Source organism: Sylvia atricapilla, chromosome Z, assembly GCF_009819655.1.
Source record: "Sylvia atricapilla isolate bSylAtr1 chromosome Z, bSylAtr1.pri, whole genome shotgun sequence".
Classification (NCBI taxonomy): domain Eukaryota; kingdom Metazoa; phylum Chordata; class Aves; order Passeriformes; family Sylviidae; genus Sylvia; species Sylvia atricapilla.
In genome coordinates, this window is record NC_089174.1 from 40,356,814 (window position 1) to 40,379,648 (window position 22,835).

Consider the following 22,835-nt stretch of genomic DNA (forward strand, 5'->3'; position numbering starts at 1 on the left):
GCAGCCCGCGCCGCGGGGTCCGGAGGGCGCGGGCGGTCCGTCGGCCGGCGGGTCCAGGGCTGCAGCGGTGTCCGGCCCTTTCGCCGGGGCCGCGGCCCCAAGGAGGGTCCGGGGGGACGGTGGCCGCGCCCGCTGGAAGGGAGGGAGCGCTCGCCCACACAGCCCTGAGGAAGTGGCCGCGGCTGCGAGCGAAAAGGAGGAAGCGGCGGATCCGGCTGTGCAAAGAGAGAGGGTCCGGCCCGCTCCGGCCGCACCCCGGCACGGCTCGGCACGCCAGAGCCCTCGCCCGAGCGCTGCCTGCCCGGAGCAGGCGGCGGCGCGGAGCCGAGTGACCCCGAGGCAGCGGTGAGTCGCGGCCCCCGGCGCTGGGAGCCGGAGGGCGACCGGTCCCGCGCCACCGCCCCTTCCCCGCCGGGGCCGCGCCGGGCCCGGAACGGGAGCGGGGATGGGGCCGGGGCCGGAGGGGCGGGCGGCGCTGCTGCCCCCGCTGCGGGGTTGGGGTGTCGCGGACATCGGCAGAATGGCAGCTCGGCAGCTGGTGGGAAGGGAGGGTGAAGCGCTTGGGACACAGGAGAGTCCTAATGAGCGGCGGCAGAAAGGGACGCGCGTCTCGGGGTTGGGAGCAGGCGGCTGGAAAGGCAGCACCAGCCTGAAACACTCTAGTATTGCAGCGCTTCGAAAAATAAATACCACTAGCCCAGCGTCACAGGAATTTAAATCTTAAACTTAGGTGCAGGAGAAAATTGACTTGGCTTTGTCTCGAGACGTTACTGTGGTGGCAGGTTTTAAGCAGAGACAAGTGTACACAAAAGTAGGGCTACTGTCTGAATGTTGCATAGCCTGTGAACGACCTATGTCTGAAAAAAAAAATCTTTTAAAATGCGCGTTTTCTTACCAAACTTCCCTATTTTGTTTCCAAGAAAACAGCTGTGGTTATTATATCACTGGAAGTGCTGAAAGTAGTCGATTCTACAAGCCTGGTGCCAGAGAAATTTTTCTTCATGTTGTGTTCTGCCGGCATTACTCAGTTATCTTTGTTAGCACTGTACTGTACTGCATCCACTTTATGTTGTAGCTGTCTAGATTAGTTTGAAGCGATGTTATTTTGGACGAAGTTAAGCAATAGTATTGTTAGATGAAACAATCCATTAGAAGAAGAGTGGCATGTAGAGTCCTAGTCTGGACAAGTTGCATGATATATCGTAAAACATTATTTAACATTATTTAAAGTAAATCTAAAATGAAATTATTCTTTGGGGCATTAACAGTTTATAGGATTTTTAATATTCTTTTCCATTAGGTTTCTTTCATGCACTCTATCCACAGAAGCTTACATCTCCTGAGCCCTTCAATCCACAGAGTAATCCATGGACACAGCCATCCAGTACAGATGAATGCAGTTTCAGCATGCAAAGCTCTGTATTTTTACAGGCTTGGAAGCCTTACAGTGTAGCAGTGTAGATTGAGGCAGTCCCCTTAGAGGAAGTGTGACTTTTTTTTTCTTCATCCCTCTGTTGAGCATTGAGAGATTAATAAGGAAGTTTGAATGTTCTTTATATTGTGACAGTTATCTTGTGGGGGAGAAAGATTACACTCATAGATATGTATATTTTAACTGGAGAGTTTTAAATCAGCTGTGATTCTTAAAATATTGTTGAAATAGATAAAAAGTATATCATCCTTTCAGTTTTCACAATCACTTGAAATCACTACAAAATATCATGAGAAATACGGTTAACATGTTCTGTTTTTTCTTCAGTTAAAAAATGTTTGCACTCTGTCAAAGCAAGGGTCAACTGTGCAGCTTTCCCTTTTGCCCATTGCTGCAATCCTGATACAAGAGCAGAATTAGATCTGAAGTCACAGATTGAAGACAAAAACAAATTTATTTTTAGAATTAGCCAGGAGTTTATATTAAGCTCAAAATTCCAGTTTAGAAGACTGATGATGAAATTATAAACTTGTCTTAAGGACATCTGAAGATTCTAATGGCCAAAAAAAAAAAAAAAATCTAGAGTAATTTCCTTAGTCTCCCATCTTTTCTTCTCAATCTGTTAGGACAGAAGTGTTGGAAGTGGGAGAAATAATTTTTGAAATGTACATTGTGTGTTTTGCAAATTACACTTCTTTTTTTGTTCCTAATTCTTTTTCAAGATGCAATGTTTAGCAAAAAGCAATGAGTCTGATACCACTGATGATTTGAAAACTGTGAGTGTAAGAAATTCTGTTTGCATCTGAATCTACTGAAAATTCTAGGTAGTGTTATCCTTTTTCCAGCTTTACAGACTTTTGGGTCAGCGCCCCAAGATCTGTTGTGTGCACGCTAGACAGAATCTGCCTTCAGTTGTATGTGTTTAGCTCCAGAATAGCACAGCTGAAAAGGGAAACGTGTCAGGGTTTATGTCATAATTACAAGGAATACAAGAGTTATCTATGAATGTGAGTAATAGTCACAGAAAAATCATTCTAAATGAGTCTTCTGTTATGTTGTGCTCAGCATAAACTAGCTGCTTCTGAAAACTACTTCTTTTTTTGCTTGAATGTAAATGCATGCTTAAGTGAGCTGCTCCACTGTGGCAAGAGTACTCATACCACTCAAAGCATTTGTTACAAAGCTTAAGATGGACTTACAGATGTTTGTAGGTGTCATTAGTAAGGTTCAATCATAAGAATGAAAGCTTTTCATCTTGCAAGGATTCATCTTGCAGTATCATCTTCTTAATTTCTAATTTAAAAAAAAATACTAATTCGTTGTTGGGATACAATTCTGTAGTTCAGTTTTACAGTAGTTTTGCTTGCATTTGAAGATCTTGGTGGAGGAGTAGAGGGCAGCTGACTAGATGTCTCAGCTGGCATTTCCAGAAATGCTTTTACAAAAATGGGTTCTTAATATCTGTACTACTTTTACAGAAAAACGTTATTAATTTCTGCAATTAAAGTTAAGCCTTTTAACTGCTCTTATGAGAAAAAGAAACCTTGGGCTTTGCAGAATCCTTCCCTAATCTTTCGTGCGATGTAGGATATTACAATACACAATTATTAATATCTATTTGAGGCATGGTAAAATAATTTGATCACAAAGCTCTTGCTTAGTATTTACATTGTATTTTAAGCCTCCAGCAGCAAGGGTACATAGCTGATACTGTTTACCTTTCAATTTCATGACACAGGGTAATGTGAAGGTATACAGTTAAGCAGAAGAAAACATTTCCCACTTCATTGTATGTTGGGGTGATTGGAAAACATCAGCATTGCAAGTGCAAGAAGTGTGAAGGGGCCTCTATGTCCCTGAGCAAAAAAGAAAAAAGTCAAGGGTTTGCTGTAGCAAATGATAATTAATAAATAAATTTTGTGTTTGACACAGAAATATCGCCTACCTCAAACAAATAAAATACGATTTTGTAGTTTATGTATGCATTCCAAATCTAAAATTAGGTTATAACTTCTTGTGCCTTTACATACAATGATTAGTGATACTTCTTAAGAGTGGCTCTTCTAAAAATGAAAGAAAAGGTAAAAATACTTTTGAGACTCACAGGGATCCTAAAGTTATAAAGTGGCTTCAGTATATCTATATTGGGACCAGTGTTATTTAATATCTTTGTTAATTACAGACAAAGGGACCAAGTGCACGCTCAAGAAATTTTTAGATAACACTGAGCTGAGAGGTGCAGTTGACACACCTGAAGGATGGGATACCATCCAAATGGACATGTATAAGCTCAAGAAGGGGGCCATGAGAACCTGAGGAGATTTAACAAGCCCGGGTTCGAGGTGCTGTTCCTGCTGCAAACCCCAGTACTAACCGAGGCTGTGGGATGAACAGATGGAGAGCAGCCCTGGGGAAAAGGACTTGGGGGCTGGACATGACCCAGCCATGGGCACTCCCAGCCCAGAAAGCCAAACGTGTCCTGGGCTGCATCCAAAGCAACGTGGGCAGCAGGGGAGGGAGGGGATTCTGCCCCTCTGCTCTGCTCTGGTGAGACCCCAGCTGGAACCCTGCATCCAGCTCTGGGGTCCCAGCACAGGAAGGACATGGAACTGTTGGAGTCCAGAAAAGGCCACAAAGTTGATAAGAGGGATGAAACACCTCTCCTATGAGGAGGCCCTGAGAGAATTGGGATTGCTCAGCCTGGAAAAGAGAAGGGTTCAGGATGACCTAATTGCAGCCTTGCAGTACCTGAAGAAAACTCACAAGAAAGATAGAGAGACATTTTATAAGAGCATATGGTGACAGGACCAGGTAGAATGGCTTGAAACTGACTTGGTTTAGATTACATATTGGAAAGAAATTCTTTACTCTGAGGGTGGTGAGGCACAGAAACAGTTTGCCCGGGGAAGTTGTGGATGTCCTATCCCTGTAAGTGTTTAAGGCCAGGCTGGGGCAACCCCCCAGGATGAGGCTCTGAGAAAACCAGGTCCAGTGAAAGGTGTTTCTGCCCATGACAAGGAGATTGAATCCAGATGATCTTTAAGACCACTTCAACCCTATGATTCTTTGATATACAAAATGCTGCAAGCCTTCCCTTTGTACCAGGTACCAGAGCAAATAATTAAAAATTTACATGTATTAGAACCTAAATAACCAGCATACCAGAGTATGATTACAGATAGTTTGTCCAGTTTCACTATCACTTGATGTGTAGTAAACTGATGTTGGAATATGTTGTTTGACCAGCTAGGACTATTGAGTCGTTTCTCCAGTTTTGCCTTTGTTTGCTTTGAGATAGCATTCCTCCAAACAGATACAGATTTCCATGTGACTTGAGTGGACAAAATGTCCAGTAAAGATTCAAACAACTTTTCCTTTAAAAATGGATTGAGTCAGCAGAAGGAGTTTTTCAGCACCGACACTGAGCAGAAGTAAGATATATATAGGGTGCTAAAAGCTTTGCTAAAGAAGCAGGACTTTCGGCGTGGGAGTATGTAAGTCCAGCTGTGTAAATCCCTGAGACATATCTAGTCTAGTGGTGGAGTTGAAATTTACAGGAAACACAATCGTGATTGGAGGTAACTAGGCAAAGCACATTTAGGAAGTGTTAGAGTAGGATATGTACCAAGGAAACAGGCAATCGCTCAAATATTTTAATATCACAAATCCTTATCTTAGACAACAGATTCAGTAAAATGAGTAAGGTGTCACCATTTCATGCATCAGCCACAGCCTATCCCTACCCTCTTGGAGAGACATTATCTTATTTTTTCCCTCCTATTTGTATAAAATAATGAAGTAGATGGGTAAGGGGAAAAAAGAGGAATAAATCAGAAAACCTCTAAGACCAGAGCTCATAGAAGAAATAGAATCCAGAACATATAGAGACATTATGTGTCTTAGCTAAAGCCAGTGTGACTGGGAGTGGGTGGTGTGCTAGATTTAAATTCTAAAATGTGTGTTGCTGCTGACCACTGAGTGTGTAGTTCTGCTTTTAAAAGTTCTCCTTTCAATTTAAAAATTTTCTCAGTTTAAAATAATGCCTACATGTTTTTTACAAAATGGATTTCTTGATTTTTTGATGGGATTGCCTAAAAAGTTGATTTTCTTTATCTAGATTCAAAACTGAGGTTAAAAATATGCTAGAAAGACAATCCTTTCCCTCCCCCAAAAAATTATTGTAAAGTACATTACAGAAAAGCTTCAAGTGAAATTTTTTTTTTTTTTTTTTGTAGACAACATAGGAAAACAAGCTGGTATGTGTGCAATAAGCAGTTGCTTATGGGGAAGTTCCTACTCTGGAAAAGAGACCAAATTTGATAACTTGAATCAAGAAGTTCAATCTATGCAGAAAAACCCAAACCTAAAATTTTGTCAAGGTGGTAATCTTTAATATCATAGAATCACAGAAAGGTTTGGATTGGAAAGGACCTTAAAGATCATTTATCTCCAGCTGCACTCCCATGGGCAGTGAGACTTTTTGTTAAACCCAGTTGCTCAATATCTGAAATATGGGGAATGTTGAGCAAAGGAAGCGGCACTAATATTTCCAACTTTGGCTTAAAGTTACAAATGTCACTGCTACGTTTCATAGAATTCATATGAATTCCATAATGTTTTGCTCAAGAGTTAGTAAAGCAGGATGTTTAAATAAAGATAACTTTTGCAAAAAATAGCAAATCTGGTTACCTGGATTAGCTATTTTTTGAATCAGCAAGCATCTTGCTGCTGTGAAGTGAAAATGATAACTTAGTTAAAATAAGTATCAAGTGGGAGAGCACTGCTCTGAACAGTTCTGACACCCCAGAATTGAGGTGGTCATTGAGGGAGGCTTTGAGTAACCTTTCCATCCTCAGTTATCAGGTGCAGTTGGCAAGAAATATCATGCTGCCTCAGGCACCGTGAACAATTGTGTGACAGTCATCATCCAAGAAATACATCAAAGATCTGGTCTGCAGGTATTTGTATGCACAGAAGTGCAGGGGAAACCACACCCCTCCCTCCCCCAGTGATGACTGAACTCAAACCAACTTGAATATGCTTTCTGAAAGGGATGCAGGGCTGTGTTCGCTTGGAAGCAGAGGTGTGTCAAGATCACAATGTTTCTAGTGTGAAATCCAATTGCTTCCAACTCTCAAGAGACAAGTTTAATCAAATGGAGGTGGCTTTTTGTTATCCTGATGTAGCACCTATCCATAGTGACAATTACCAATGCACCATTTAGAGATGTAGCTGTTGATGCTGTGTGCAGAACAACACACCATGAAAAAAGAAGCCTGACTACGAGCTGTTTTTTCCAGCCTGGCAGTTTGTCATGCAAGTGATAGGGAAATACTGCGTATTGGCCCAGAACGCACTGAGGCCAGGTGCATCCTCTTTCTGCCCAAAGTGTTACATGGAACTTGTCAAGACTATTTATTTGGTCCAGGGGTTGCAAATGGGTGTACTTTACTTCGCAGGATGGGAGGAGAGGGCTCATCTCTCTCCATCTCTCCCTATAGTGTTTCTGGAATATTCTGTTTCATGTGAGAGGAGAGGTTAGGTTTCAGTTTGTTTGCTGGCTAAAATGAATTCTTGCCTCTTAAGAGACTGTTCTCTCTTTGTACCAGTGAGAAGTAAGTTTTACCTGTGCTGCTTGTTCTGATTATAAAGTTGATATGGGGAGAGATACAGATTTAATCTTTTCTGGATGGCTGATTGGCTGATGCACTAGTTGTTACGAAAAGTCTCGTTTGCAAAAGAGTCTGTCTTTTATGATGTCCATATCCTCATAAAACTTAGTAAGGAAGAGCTGGCACAATTGTTGGATGGTAGTATTTTTTTTTTTAGGAAGCATTAATTTCCTAACAAAAATGCTGTTAAATTAAAACTGCTTTACTGGGGGAGTGTTGAGGCACTTCAACTGGCTGCCCAGAAAAGTTGTAGATGCCCCATCCCTGGCAGTGTTCAAGCCCATATTGGGTGGGGCTCTGAGCAAACTGGTCTGGTGAAAGGTGATTCTGCCCATAGTGGGGGGGGCTGGAGCTAAGTGATCTTTAAGGTGCCTTCCACCCTGAACAATGCTGTGTTTCTATATTTCTAATTATTAGATAGGTTTTAAGAACCTGATCCTTAATGTTGTCAACCTGGCTGTTGACAGGTTCTGGCTCAATTCTGTGTGAGCCAGTATCACATCTTTATTTCAAAAACCAGGAATGTTTGGCCTTTTTTTCCATACCTCTGTGGGTGTCAATTATTTCTGAGTGTAATTTCCACTAAGAGATGGTGCTTACAGTGTATCTGTAGTAGAACATTTACTTGGTCTGTGCTCCTACCAGAAGCTTTTCAAAAAATAAGGTAACATGGCATGGTTTTTATAGACTCTAGAAAGTGGCACTGAGAAGGCTTGGCCAGTTATATAGAAGCTTGCCTATTCTAGGAGTATGAAAGGCTAGTTATTTTTGTTCCTGCAATAACTTCTGTGCTTTATATATAAAGCAGGATACTGCAGACTGTTTCAGACGACAAAATAACCTTTTTCTGAAAGAGGAACCTGCCTAATTTTGCCACTCTGACTCATTCCACTGAGGCATACATTCAGCGAAGATTTTCACAATTCTGAAGACAGAACAATAAATTTCAGATAAGGAATGAAGTTTAATGGGGTCGAAGTGTTCTTGGGTTGTTGTTTGCTTAACTGTAAGTGAAGGCTAACATTCATGGCTAAAAAACTTAGATGGTCTATACATCTGTAGCCTGTAGACTTGGAACTAAGTAAAGACAGACCTGCACAAAGAAGGGGAGTTCATACCTTCATGATAGCTTTGGAAATGCCAGCCTGCAACAATTGCTGGTTTTTAAAAAGTTAAATGAAGACTGGGATGTAAAATAAACCTATCTTTTGGGTCTGCTGACTAGTAATACCACAGTGGTCTTCGTCTGAACCTTCATATGAAATGTGGCATTTTGTCTTAAGGCTAGAAATTTTGAGGCTGTTGTAATAATGTTGAATTTCTTATAGGTTGTTTTTTAATGGATGAAGCCTTTCATTCACCTTCTGTTTGATTGTAGCAACTTCCTTCTAGAATTCATGATGCTTTAGTTCTCAGGTGTCTTGTTTACCAGAAAATTTGATAAAAATGTCACAAGGAAGGAAATACAAAGTATGGGTTGTGGATTCATCCACACTTGGACTCAGATCCTTCTGGATGAAGATAGCCTTTCTCAGTTCTCATGGTAATGAGAATTCACAGTATCATGAGCTCTCTGCCCAAGACACTTTTTTGTGTGTTTGGATATTGGACAGATATTCCAGGTTTTGCCTTCTTGAAAAAAAAAAAAGAATGTTTTGAATCAATGTTTTTGGTATAACACTCTTAGAGATCTTTGTCTAGCAACTTCTTTTTGGGTTGTGAAAAACTATAGACCATAATGAACCTTGAAAGAAGATTTTGGAATAATTTGGAGATGGGAGGAAGTTTAGTGATAGATGTGTCTTTGTTTTACTGTGCCATTACTGTCTTGTCCATAACAGTTTAGTTATTGCTGTCCTTGCAAAAACTATTCTTTAAAATGAAGATATATTCCGTTTTACAAAAGGCTATGCTGTTGTATTTATTGTCATTGTAACTTTGAACCTGAAAATATGAAGGCCATTGACTAAACAGTTCAGTCTCTTTTTAGTGATTTTAGTGATTTCTTGCAAGAAAGATGATAATTTTTGTGTTTAGCTCTTCACGTATTTTCACTGGCTTTGTAAGTTCATTTCACAGCTCCCTCTGTGCAGTTGCAGTGGGATCTGGGGTATGTAAAGGAGTTTTACTTTTTACTGTACTTCTGGAAAGGAAATATATGTTTGAAACGAAGCTATAAAGGAAAAATACATATACGCGTGTGTGTGCATATATGTATATGTGTGTATGTACATATGGCTCAGTAGTTCCTGAAGGGGGGTAGCTGGGGTTCCCTGAGTAATACTTTTGTAACTGCATCCCAACACAGGCTTTTTTTTTTTCTTTTCTTTTTTTTTCTTTATCCCTCCCCCACACAGCACTGGGAAGAATCAATTATACCTGTACTATTCTGCAGTCACTACAGAGCCACAGCTGGTCTTAGCGAAGACCTGTCTGTGATCAGAGAAGATTGTTCGCATCTTCTCACAGCAGGAAAATGGGAGATTAAACAGGGGTCTGCCCACAGTATCTTAAATACTTTTCTGCAGGTATAGTTCATCCCAGTGGTTCCATTATTTATAGGGAAGTTTAATAGGGGCTGATCACAGGCAAGTACTTTGTCCAAAAGTAAGCAGACTTCCCCATATAAGTGATGCTACCCATTTTAAGTCTGAAATTCTTACATTGACAAGAGATGTGTTTAGCAACAGGCAGTGTTGGCATTTGTAACAGTGTAAGAATGGAAAAGGAGGTCAGGAAATGACTAATAGAGCATGGTAAATACGTAGAAGAAAATGTTCACATTTTTGTGTAAGTGGTTTTGGGGTTTTTTTTCCCTAAAAAGAAGGAAAAAAAACGGTTTTGGTTTTGGGTTTTTTGGTTGTGTGTTTCTATTTTTAATATGTGTGGAAACCATAGGATTTTTACTTCCATGGAAAGAATTATTGTAATCCGTAAACACCTAGTGCTTTTGTTTTCTTTCACAGTAGCAGTCTGAGCTTTTAAAAGGTCAAAGCAGAAAAACCTTATTAGAGGAAAACTATGACATGTGAAAAGTTTACCAAAGGCATGAGAGTCCCAAAAAGAAGGTGCTGTACAAAGAGACAATAGATTCCTAGCATCAGTGAAGAATGTTTTTTTTAGTGATGAATGCTCTTCCTTGAGCTCAGTACAGAAGCTTTTATAGTAAAGCCCTGAATAGAACATTAATACTTTTTTTAAGCATCTGTTTGCCTTGTAATAGGGCAGTAATTGTGTTGACAGGTCAAGTAGTTCTTCCTCAGGAAATATTTCAATAGCTAGAATGCCTGGAGTAGTCTGACAATATCAGAATGTCAGATGCAATTTAGAGTGAATGAGGGCATTTCTGGCATGTTTCAGTGGAGGGAAAAAATCTATCTGTCTGTCCTCAGTATTGATGAAGATGACTCCAGAAAGTAAATCTATAGGAAAATACTGTTTAAACCACAATTTTTTGAAGCTAATGATGATTTTAGGTATTTTTGTGATACTCCTTTTCAGTTCATTTTATGAATGACTCCTTGATACAGGAGAGGAGATAAAGGTGTTTTCCCTAAACCTAGTACATGAAGTACCAATGCCACCTGTTTTATAGGCAATTTTTTGTTCTTCTATGGCCAAAATGCTAGGATTTACATGAATGAGGGCAAAAACTGTTTCCTCTTAAGCTGAGAAAGATGTTAGCTAGGCCACTAACTTCTATAATAACGACAAAACACCAACCTATTACAGGTTGGATAATCCCAAAGCTCACTGATCATATTGTTAGATCCAGGTTTTGAATTCCCCGTCAGAAGAGTCTTCTGAGCTAAAGCTACCACATTCTCTGTTTTTTCCCAGACAGATTTTAATTAAGCTATAAACTTCCTTTCAGACACTTGCGGTGTTCTTCCTTTGTTTCTGCATAATTTGCTCATTAAAACTCCTCCCCTAAGGTGTGAATAGAAATTAAATCTTCATGTTTATGCCAAAAGGTAAAGGAGACTTTTAGTGGTAACCTGATGATCAAATTAAGATCAGGCACCATTCAGGTGCCTACACACACTGGAAGGTGATTTTAAAGGTGCAAAAATTAGAATAGAATAGAAATTCAAATTGATTTTCTTTATTACACTTATTCAAATTTAGTTTCTTTAAAAGTGAGTAGTAGCGATGGATTTAAAATACTTCAATGCTAATTATGTCAAAGTGTACATCAGTTTGGAGTATACTTTTAATGTTCTCCTAAAACCCTGGAACTACCAAAATATTTGATATAGTATATCAAGTCACCATCAAATGTGTATTTCTAATTCTATGCATGCTGAATTTCTTTTAACTTTGAGGTATGTTACATAAGTTAAAAGTGTAGAGAATAATCTTTAAAAACTTGAAACTTGTACTGCTTTTCCCAGAGGCATACATCTTCATTCCAAGAATCCTAATTAAATAGGAGCTTCAGAAAAATGCACATTCATATTCTTCTTTTTTTATTAATGTCCTCCCATGTATAATTAGAGAACTGTTGAAGTTCTGTAGTTGCTTAAAATATCCCACTGTTCTAGAACAAATTGTTTCATTCAGCATATTTTCATTGTTCGGCACTGTCTAGTGAGCCTTGTACATACGTCTGCATGCAAGACATTTGCTCTAAACTGCACTCCTTTCCTTTCATACCCTGCTCACAGAATACTACCTTGAAAAATGAGAAGAGATGAAACAATTGCTGCTCAAACAAGGAACATTTTTTGTAACTGTTTTTGTAACACTGTTTCACCACTACACAGCTTTTGATCTTCTGTCACAGTTCAGTCACTTTACCCATGGAGGAGTAAAATAACCCATCAGAAATCTCGAAGTCTCCCACCACACTACGGTTTGGTCCTTTTAGAAAAATTCATATTCCTATTTATACTTTTTTATATTAGAATGGAGATCAGGACCTTGGTAATACTATACTCTTTGCTAGGCAAACTTTTCAATACAGCAGTTATTCTACTTTTATCCTTGTCTAAATATGAAAGTAAATAGAATTAAGCTAAGTGTAGCAGTATGGTTAACATAGATGTTTTCTGACATCTTCCAGGTGAGTTTTCCTTAACTTTTTCTTATCTGTTCTAAGAGAGTGTTTTGCTTCTTAGTATGCATGAAATATGTGAGGTACTAAACTCTTGAGCCATGTCAGGAGTACCCTGCTGAATTGGTGAGGTAGCTGCTTGAGGGGAAGTGGGTACCTAATTTTCTAATGTATTTGCGTAATATATTTTTCTTTCAAGTAGGATAAGCCTGATATTTGCATGTGTTTGTAGCTTCCTTAAAAGTCAAATTTAGCAACTAAGGGAAGAGTTGCACTTAAGACCCTCTCTTGATATTATGCTCAAATGCCTCTCTTGGGTAGCCAGCTGCACTTCCTTCAGCACTCTTAAGGGTAAAGCCTTACATTCAGCCTCAGGGGCCCTAATCTCCATTTCACAGCTTCACGTTTGTAACTGCGCTGGCTTGAAAAACTGTGCACCCGTAAAAACCTGGACAAGGAGAAAACTCTGAATTCAATATTTTCTTCTACTCCATTACTGATCCTAGAGGGGTATTACATTCCCAAAAAGAAGGCGAGATGTTGAAATTCTAACCAAAGAGAACAGCCATCTCAAATTCAGACATTCTTCCAAAAATGTTAAGACGTTTTTAACCATTGTCTAAAATTTTTTTGTGATTATTTGTCTCTGTGCATGCCCAGAAGATGCTGCATCAGTCCAAATAGTTTCTAGCATTGCTAAACACTAAATATTCTTTACATATTAGAGAATGAGGTAGAAAAACCTGGCCTGAAATCTACCAATAGTAACCTGTTTTGTGAAAGTAAATCAGGCCACTATTTTCTGAAACAATTATAAACAAATAATTTGTGAAATATAAAACATCTCAAGAATCCTTCTGCTGTTTTTTCCACAACTGAGAAATATCCTTCATATCTGAGAAACTTGTTATATAGCAGGCCTTCTCATTCTGAAGATTTAAGAGACAGTCCTTCACCAGTGCCGTCACTGACATTTCATCTAAATTGCAACCAGTGGATTTCCACCCCTGCTCTTCTAAGAACTTGTTTTTGGGCAAATCTTCCTGAAGAGTGTGTGGAAAATACTGAGATGAATCTGAGACAAAAACAGTACTCCGAGGAGTAGCTTGATCTGAAATACATTGTAGTTAAAGTGAATTTAAATTTCAGTATCCATAAAGATTTTTGTAGCCAGGGATGATGTGTTTATCCCCTCTAACCCTGTTCCCCCCACCCCTTTTATTTTATTAGTTGTTAATTTTGTTCTAAAGTTCTTTGCCTTTAGGTCTGAAACTAGAAGTGTAGCAAAAATGAACTTTAATGAAATACATTCATGAAAATAAATTTCTACAGATGAAGAGTGTGATGATATTTTTCTGCTTGATATTTGTTCAGTATGTATTACTGAGGTGTTTTGAGCAGGCACTGCAGTGCAGTACTATTCTTGGCATGAGAGATATTATGGGATCATTTTGTCCTTTTTTCCAAGTTGTACATTGCTGATGAAGAGCCAGTGTCAATCAGTCATGTATCCAAATAGTTTCCTTTCTAAAAATCTAGTAGTAAATCAGTTTTCTTTCATCATTCCTGAAAGTAGATTGAAGACTTCAAGCCTACCTTCCAGGACCATTTTGCTAGAAGCTGGATGATGTATATTCATTTCCTCTAACCATCAGCATGTGTGGTGCATAGTGGAGTAAGAAAAAATATTACATGAGTGTGTGAAGGAAACAAGTGAACAGGAGTGAAGGAAACAGGAACTAGAGCATTCAAAACATCAATATTTGTAATGACTTTCAGACTAATAGAATCAAAGAGTCATAGTATTATTTAGGTCGGAAAAGATCTTTAAGACTGTCGAGTCCAATTGTAAACCTACCAATCCAAACACCAAACTGTAAACTACAAAACTATGTCCCTAACCACCAGACTGTAGGTCTTAAAATCCCTTCAGGGATGGTGATTTAAACACTTCCCTGGCAGCCTGTTCCAATGTTTGATGACCTCCTCGGTGAAGAAATATTTGCTGGTATCCAATCTAAACCTCCTCAGTACTACACAAGGCCTTTTGCTCTCATCAGCTCACACACAGAAAGAGACTGGCTCCAGCCCTGCCTGGGATGTCTGGCCCATGCTCCTGTCCCTTGCAGAAGCCTTGTTCTTCCCCATGCCTTCCTAGGTGCCTGATGCCATGTCCTGCCAAGAGAGACATACAAAGTAATGGGGCTTGCCATGTGCTAGGAGTAGAAAAGTCAGGGAGGCATCAGAAGGCTGTGGGAGAGGGGAGATGATGAAAGAGCCTCCTGGTGGCTCTCCTTGAAGGCTTGAAAGCAGCAGCTGCAGCTCTGGGAAAGGGCAGAGAGATGTGGGGCCCAGCTGGTCTGTGCCCCCTATCTCTGCACACCACTGGAGGGCAAGGAGAGATGGCAGGAATGGAGAGCAGGAGGAAAGCCCTGTTCTCCTCCACACTTACAAAGTGCACAGGCTGAGATGCATGTTGCATGTGATAGGCTCTGGCAAGATGTCAGGAGGGTTTGGGAGAAGAGCTTGTATATCCACAACCCTAAGCCCCCATACCCTCCCCCAGTCACCACCAGTTTAGTACAGTGTACCTGGAGGAGGTGGTCAGGGAAGAAAGAAGAACTTTCTGGGAGTGTTCCCTGCTGCCAATACACTGGCACTCTTGCACCCACTGTCCCTGAACAGGCTCCTGTGGAACCCACAGCACTGTGCAGCTGGGCAGGGGAAGGGAAGCACCGGCAGGGGTTGCCCTTGTGCAGCCTAGACCTGTCCCCGATGCCAAAGCTGGTAGAGCAAGCCAAGAGTTGAGTTTGTTGAGCTTCATTAAATTCCTTTCATTTGAGTTCCTTGTCTTTTCCAGGTCCCTTTGAATGGTATCATAGCCCTGTGATGTTTTGGCCACTGTGCCGCTTTGTATTATTTATGAAATTGTTGGGACTGTGCTCTCCCCACTGTCCCACCTCAATGAAAATCTTAAATAATATTGAACCCAATCCTGACCCTGGAATATAATTCTGTTAACTGGTCTCCAAATGGGCATTGTATTATTGATTGCAATCCTCTGACCCTGCATTAAGGTATTGAATGAATCTATTCCATTTGAAGAAAGCTTTGTCTGGTAGAGTTAGAATCGTTATTTTGCATACAGAATAAATGTTTGGTGGTGATTAACTGAGGACTGCCTTCTGTATCTCCAGTTACAACTTTTTTTTTGCAATTAACAAGAAAGTTCTGTTACTAGATTTGTATGGGAACTTAAACCAGTAACTTTTGGTTGCAGATCACAAGAGTAATAAATAACACACTGCACAAAGTTCTATTTTGTAGGGTTGCAGTATCTTTGCAACTTTGATATCTCCCTTATTTGGGTTGGTGGGAGAAGACCGGAAGATCTGCACAGCATGTGGTTTATCACGACTGTGCCCTCTATGGTTTTCTATACTGTGTGAGCCTTGTTGACTTTACTGTGTCTTCCTCTCCTTCTTTCCCTCCCCACATCAACCCTTTATGTATTCACAGCATAGCACAGGTATTTCTCTACTGTTTTTTGACACAAACACAAGTGATGGCAAATCAGCACTGATGGATTTAATATGAATTAAGCAGTAGGCACAAACAACTCTGCCTGCTGCAGGACTGCCAGGGAAACTGTTCAGTCTGAAGGGCTGTTTGCCAGAAGGCTCTACGTTAAGATTCCCTTTCCTCGGTTACCTTTGCATTATGGATCCTCCATTTTTACACAGTTATCCATAAGGTCTTCTGCACTTTTCTTCATGTAACTCAGTTGCATACTTTGACCAACTACAAGGCAAATAGTTGGGGGTATTAACCCTGTTCCCATATAGCCCGAACTGTTTAATCCTTATTCCACAGATTGCTGTATGGCTTCCCAAAAATCATGCTTCATTTTATTGTGAAGAGGTCATATTTTAACTCCTATGTACTTCCCAACAATAGAAGCAGAAACTGGACTTCTGATCATTTTGTCCACTTCTAGCCAAGGTGCTGGGAACCAGGAAAAGAGAGTTGCTGGGATTAAGAAAGACAACTTCTAACAAGATTTTAAAAAAATGAGATCTTCACTTTAAAACAGTTTTTTAAATTGCCAGCATATGTATCACCAACAAATGTGTTACCAAAATTGCCTCAAGCTATGCAGGGGTGGTTCAGGTTGGACATCAGGGGAAATTTCTTCACAGAAAGGGTTGTTAAACATTGGAATGCTCTGCCCAGGGAGGTGACAGCGTCATCATCCCTGGTGATGTTCAAGAAACAAGTGGACAGAGCAGTCATAGCAGTCATTGCAATGGTCTTGCTGACAAGGTGGTAGTTGATTCAAGTTTGGACTCAAAGATCTTAGAGGTCTATTCCAGCCTAAATCATTATGATTCTGTAAACAAACTGCCATCTTACTGGTTTATCCTCTTTTTTCTACTGACATTCATGTCTATGTCTTTGTATTTTCAGATATAGTGTTCTAGGTGTACGACTTGGAAAACCATGGCTTCCAACACAAACCCTGCTAACCATTTGCCATACTTCTTTGGCAATATCACACGTGAAGATGCTGAGGAGTACCTGATGCAGGGAGGAGCAAGCGATGGACTGTACTTGCTCCGCCAAAGTCGGAATTACCTGGGGGGCTTTGCCCTGTCCTTGGCCCATGGAAGGAAGGTTCACCATTATACAATTGAGAGGGAGCTGAGCGGCTCATATGCTATTGCAGGAGGCAAATCTCATGCAAGTCCTGCTGAACTCATTAACTATCACTCAGGGGAAGCGGATGGCCTCATCTGTCTACTGAGAAAACCTTTCAACCGGCCACCAGGCGTTGAACCCAAAACAGGACCCTTTGAAGATTTGAAAGAGAACCTCATCAGAGAGTATGTCAAGCAAACTTGGAATTTGCAGGTAAAACCTGACTGATCTCACCATAAAGTAATCTTTGAGCTAGGAGAAAAAGAGATTGCAGTGTTTGTTTCCAGCTAGTGCTGCTGCTAGATAATATTTTTTCACAATGAAATCATGGCTGTGTGAGCTTTAACAAACTAAAATTAAAACTCTTAGAATTTCTACAATGTCCTGGGCAATAACATTATCTTATCTACCTTTCCGCTAACATATGTCATCAAATTTGGACCAAAACTTAATAGAGGTAATGAACAAAATAGAGTAATGGTTTGTCTCACTGCTTCATATTCTGATTTTTATGGATTGATATGCAGACAGGCATGGTGACATGACAATTTATTGGTCTCTTGGTTTGCCTTGTTTCTGTGATGCTAATTTAGATTAAGTCCAAAACAGAAATCGTTCCTGAAGGAGAACAGTTTCTACACAGCGTAGCACTGCCTATATACCTTCAGTGCTGCAGAGGTCAAGCAGGCAAATCAGCACAGATGATTTGGAGGACAAGGTGTTGGATTTTTTTTCCTGAGAATGATAAGAAGAAGCCAGTCTTAACATGGAAACACTAGTGTAGGGGCTGCAAAAGGAGTATTATTTCACTTTGAGATGCTATGAGAACTTCACGAACTCATGAAGTTACACAAGGTTTCTAATCTCTTTTGCTGCTAGCAAGTAACCCTATGAGTTCTGCTCTGTATAATATATGGAGCAACCCCGAAACTGGGAAAGCCTGAAACTTATACAGCATTCTCTGTAACTGCTGAGGTTCACAGAGTCTTTTCTGATGAATCTGAGCTCAGTCTAGAGGGAAGTTGATGATCAGCGGTTGAACACTGGTGAAACCAGTGGAGGTTGCCCTCAGATTCCAGGCAGGCCCAATTTAGAAGTGGTAGGTTGTAGACAAGGTCAGAAATGTCCAACTTAATATTACTCCAAGTAAGTTACTCTAAAATGGGGACTGTTCTGTCTGGGAAAATTTGCACTGATGTCTTTGACATAGACATGCTGTAACAGTGCAAAGCACATTCAGTTTATTTTAGTACACTGCTGTAAGATATGTTATTTGGAGGTACGTTTGAAATCTCAGACTGACACTAGCTGTATTTAGCTATGTCTCATTAGCATAACAATCTGACTTTAAGTTTAAATACTGATATATCCATGGTTTTATTTACTGGTTAATTTTCCTTCTTTTTCTCAGAGGTAAAGAGAGAACCCTGGTTTTGTGATGTTTATATTACCATAGTTCCTGATTTAAAATCTTTATACCAACCAGGCCTTCACAGACAACAAATATGTGCAGATGTTTGATGTCCCAAAAGTAGTCCCAAAAGACAGGGAGTCTACCTGTCATCTTTTTATTGCAGAACATAGTTTGACTGCTTCACCGTGTTTTTACTGCTCTCTAGGGGCATGCCCTTGAACAAGCTATCATTAGTCAGAAGCCTCAGCTGGAGAAGCTGATTGCCACTACAGCCCATGAGAAGATGCCCTGGTTCCATGGGAGGATTTCTCGGGAGGAGTCAGAACACCGTATCCTCATTGGGTCAAGAAACAATGGAAAATTTCTGTGAGTTGATTTTTCTGTGGTGTTGCTGTGTGCCTCCAGTGTTACTGTAACATTTGAATTTGATTTGAAGAAATCTCAAATGAGACTATGCCCTCAAATGTGGTTCATCCACAGTGAGGGCACTCAGTTCAGCATAATTTACATGACACGATGCTTCCTGCCCAAGGCAAGTCCCTCACTTAACTAAAGATGGAAAACTATAACAAAAGCCCAGAACACCTGCAGGGATGCTGGCACCAGTTGTGATCAGCCCAGGGCATCCCCTGGCCTTTGCAGCCCCACTGTCAAAGCCTGACCAGCTGCACCCTGTAAACAAGCTTACTAAACGGGTACAATTAGAAACAAGCTGCCTATGTCTGCAGTTGCTGGGATCTGTATCTGTCAAGTCTCCCAGGGACAGTGGTAGCGCTTTGTTTTGTAGTTAAGCAGCAGAATGAATCGCTTCTACCTTGACAGCACTATTTTGTGTCTGCTGCTTACCCTCTGCATTTACCCAGCCTAATGATCTTTCTTTTTTCTGAGCACAAATATGTAATTAAGATAGTGACTGACAGCCATCATCTTGTGAGGACTGGAGCCCAGGGTTTTTTTTGGAGAATCCTCTTTTGAAAAATATCAGTGTTTTAACAGAGTTGTCTTTTGTCACTCCTACCCCCACCCAGAAGCTATTTATATAATGATAATAAATTAATCTTAAAAGTCATGGCAAATTAAGAGTCACTTCGAGCTATGTAATTTCTGAGGGAAATTTTATCACCTTCCTATGTAGTTTTCTTTAGCACTCAGCCTTCTTTGGCTTTTTTTAGAGGCAGCCCAAAGTGAAACCCCAGAAGCGAGTGCAGGAAGGATAGGCTTCTTCAGTACAAACTCTTAGACTTTACTGAATTTACGTAATTGTGCCATACTAATTGCTAATGTGGGTCCAACCCTCGCATATTTCCAAGTTTCAGTCTTAGCTGACTGGAACCAGTAACTCCTTTAAATCCTATTTCCAGTAGACTGAATTCCTATGAGGTCGTAACCACAAACGCTTGGACTGTAGTGACATCTCTTTTCTTGAGGTCTCTTTTCTTCCCTCAGTACTTGGATTTTTTGTGCATCTCACGCAAGTAGCCATGCATGCTTTTCTCCAGCCTCATATTCCTTATTGGTAGGGGTCGCATCCAGAGGGGCATAGCATCCAGTTGCTTTTGCTGCCATGTGTAACAAAACATAGTAATAAACTTGTTAAAGATTTTGTTATACTTGCAGTAAAAAAAAAATGTTCAGAAGTTACAAAAATTTGTGGAGGCATACATTTCTTTCTGCTGCATAGGAGTTTAGAAGTTTTATGAACATAGATGCTGTTACAGATTACCAGCCCAGCACCACCACATAACCTCTCCTTTTTCTTGCCATGAGATTTTGCTAGTTTCTTTTCCTACTTTTTGCACATAAGGTCTGGTAATTGAAACAAAAAAGCAATCCTTTCTTTTAATGACAATTTTTTACCTAAAAATATACTGCTTTTTTTGCTTTCCTGTTTGCATCTGCTGTGTCATGATGTTGATCATGTATTAAAACTGGCAGCTTTTTGAGTTTGCCTCAGGCACACATTGGTTTCTCTGTGGCCAAAGTATTTCTCTTTGGGGCAAGGGGCAGAGGCTGGGGGCCGGAGGAGGAAGGAAACTGAGTTTTGTTCAAACAAAAGGATCCATTAGCTAGCATTTCTTGACAACAGGGATAGGTTTTGGAATAAGAGAGTGAAGTTTTTTAAGAAATTTGACATTTTTAGCCTCCTGTTATAAACACCAGTCTCATTTCAATCTTCTATAAGCATTTCTACAGCTTTGATTGGAAATATTTTCTTAACATATTCCTAGGTTCCTTAAAGATGGCCTAGGAGGCTTTTCTGATGCTATTTGCAGTGGCATGCTCAATGAGTTGTGGGCGAGCATTCAGACTTTCTGCCATAGGCCTGGTTATGTCAATGGATCTATATTTTATGTAGTTTTGATGGAACTCAGGTGGCTGTTTTCATATGGGGGAGAGAAAACCATAGAGGAAAAAATGCTAATTTTAAGGATCTGTAAAGCTTGCACTGGAGCTTAAATAATATGAACTGCTAATGTGTTGGTCTTGGGCCCCTCTAATTAAGGAGAAGACTGTTTGCTTCTGCATCTGTAGGATGCTTTCTGATGTGTTAATTGTTCTTGCTCAGACTTCCTATCTGGACATCTTAGAATGTAGTAACCACTCAGCTGCCATTTGCTCCCTGGTCTCAGTGAAGACACAGGGACAGAACTTTATCTGCCCCACAGCTCAGTAGCCACTGCAGCAAGAGAAATAATGTCTTGTTCATTAGTGTTGGAATCAGTTATTTTACATTCCTGAGCTGTTCTAGCTATCAGACCCACAGACTTAGAGACTTATCACAACTGTAATTCAGAGAAGCTTATTGCTTTCTGCAGTGGGTTGCCTAACATGGGCTTGCTCAGCAGGTGTTGAGAAATAAACCACTCATTTCTGGCTGACTGAAACAGAAGCAGCAAAACTGTTGACTGTGAGAGTGGTGCATTGTTTTACATTTCAGGCACAGAGATCACATACTTTTACTTACCCAGCAGCAGTTCTTGTCAGAATATTCTGTACATCTGTCGGTTGAAGGCTTTGAAGTTGTGACTGTGGATTAGTGATTTTTTAACATTGGTCAAGATAAGCCCAGTAGCTGACCAAAAGGTAAAGCTTTCAAAAATTTAAGAGATGTCTGCTTGTTGAAGTAGGAATTGGAACCTAGGAACTAAGGGAGGAGCTAGATTTTTTAAGAGATTAGGTACTCTGAGGTTATTTGGCAAGACCACACTGGATACTTATCTCTGACAAAAATCATATTGTTGATTATGAGGAAAATAATAAATATTAGACAGCTAGATTATTTCTGTCTATTTTTAAAAAGGGTCTCCAAAACTTGATTACATCTTGATTACTCCATTACTTGATTGCACTAAAAATTTGCTTTCCATCTGACCTACCTACCTTGAAACAAAATCCAGTACAGGAATCTGTGTAATAATACAACATATAGATTTCTTTAGCACTGCTTTGCAGCAATACAAGACTATTAAATCTAGAATTATTTAAAACGGCTTAAATAAGGAAATAGTAGAAAAGCTTCCTAATTGCAGTTCAAAATATCATGAAGAGCATCATAAAAATAACACTACAATGCATCCAAGGAAAAATTCTGAGCTAAATGTGGATGACTTACCAGGGAATTTTTAAAGCTTTTTTTAAAGTTTTTTCATGGCTTGAAAGTCAGTAAAGTATGTATGTGGATGCTAGAGAGCTTGTTTTCAAACACAAACACAGAAACCGTATCATGAAATGACATGAAATGGGAAGTACTTTTTACCTCTTCTGCAAAGAATGTTTATGTAAGATTGCCACTCTAGGCACAAACTTTGAAGGAAAAAAAAAATAGCAGTGGAATAGAAGTCAAATATCTCTAAAATTATCTGAAAAGAAACTGAAAAGAGAGAACTTTATGTCTGAAGCCGAGTTAACTTCACAAACACTGTTTTTCATTCTATATTGGACGATGGTTCTTGACCAGATTTCTGGGGTTTATTACATTTTGCCTGGTAGGGAACATTAATCATAGATCAAACTACTAATACTGGTAATACTTTTATTAATACTGTTATAATGTTTTTATTTATAATTAAATATTAAATACTTGTAAATGTAAAATAAAAAATTAAATATTTTTAATATTGTTAATATCTGTGTGAGTTCATGCCTGCTTGTGTGGAAGAACTGAGAAATAAATTATAACTTTGCTAAAAGTAAACAGCAGAAGAGTTAATTTTCTCTGTAGTTTCACATCTGAAACACCTTGAAAATGTGGCAACGATTGTCAAATCTTGCCATCAGTAATGACCACTTGAGTTATGCAAGCATGTGATCTCACATATGTGTTAAAAAACAGATGTTCTGAAGTTGAAGGAGGATAAAAAATATTCAGAAATACTGTTAAACTTAAAAATTCAGTATTAGGGAAATTGTGAGTGAAGGCATTGCAAATCAGTAGTTTAGTCTATATAAACTTTACATCTTTTCATAGCTGTATGTAGTTCATAAAATAATAAAAAAATATGAACATTTGCGTAACAAGAAAGTAAAAACTACTTTAGTGTCATATGAGTGTTTTCAGTATGT

General features: G+C 39.7%; 1 protein-coding gene across 1 annotated transcript in view; it reads left to right on the plus strand.

Annotated features, from left to right (window-relative positions):
• Nucleotides 1-210: 210 nt before the first annotated feature.
• The window catches only part of SYK (spleen associated tyrosine kinase), a 47,854-nt gene continuing 25,229 nt past the window's right edge, over nucleotides 211-22,835 (plus strand). The window contains exons 1-3 of the mRNA XM_066338419.1: nucleotides 211-345; nucleotides 16,628-17,071; nucleotides 18,478-18,638. Of these exons, the coding sequence (XP_066194516.1) occupies nucleotides 16,661-17,071; nucleotides 18,478-18,638 (572 nt within the window). The 5' untranslated portion in view covers nucleotides 211-345; nucleotides 16,628-16,660. The remainder of the gene's footprint in view (nucleotides 346-16,627; nucleotides 17,072-18,477; nucleotides 18,639-22,835) is intronic.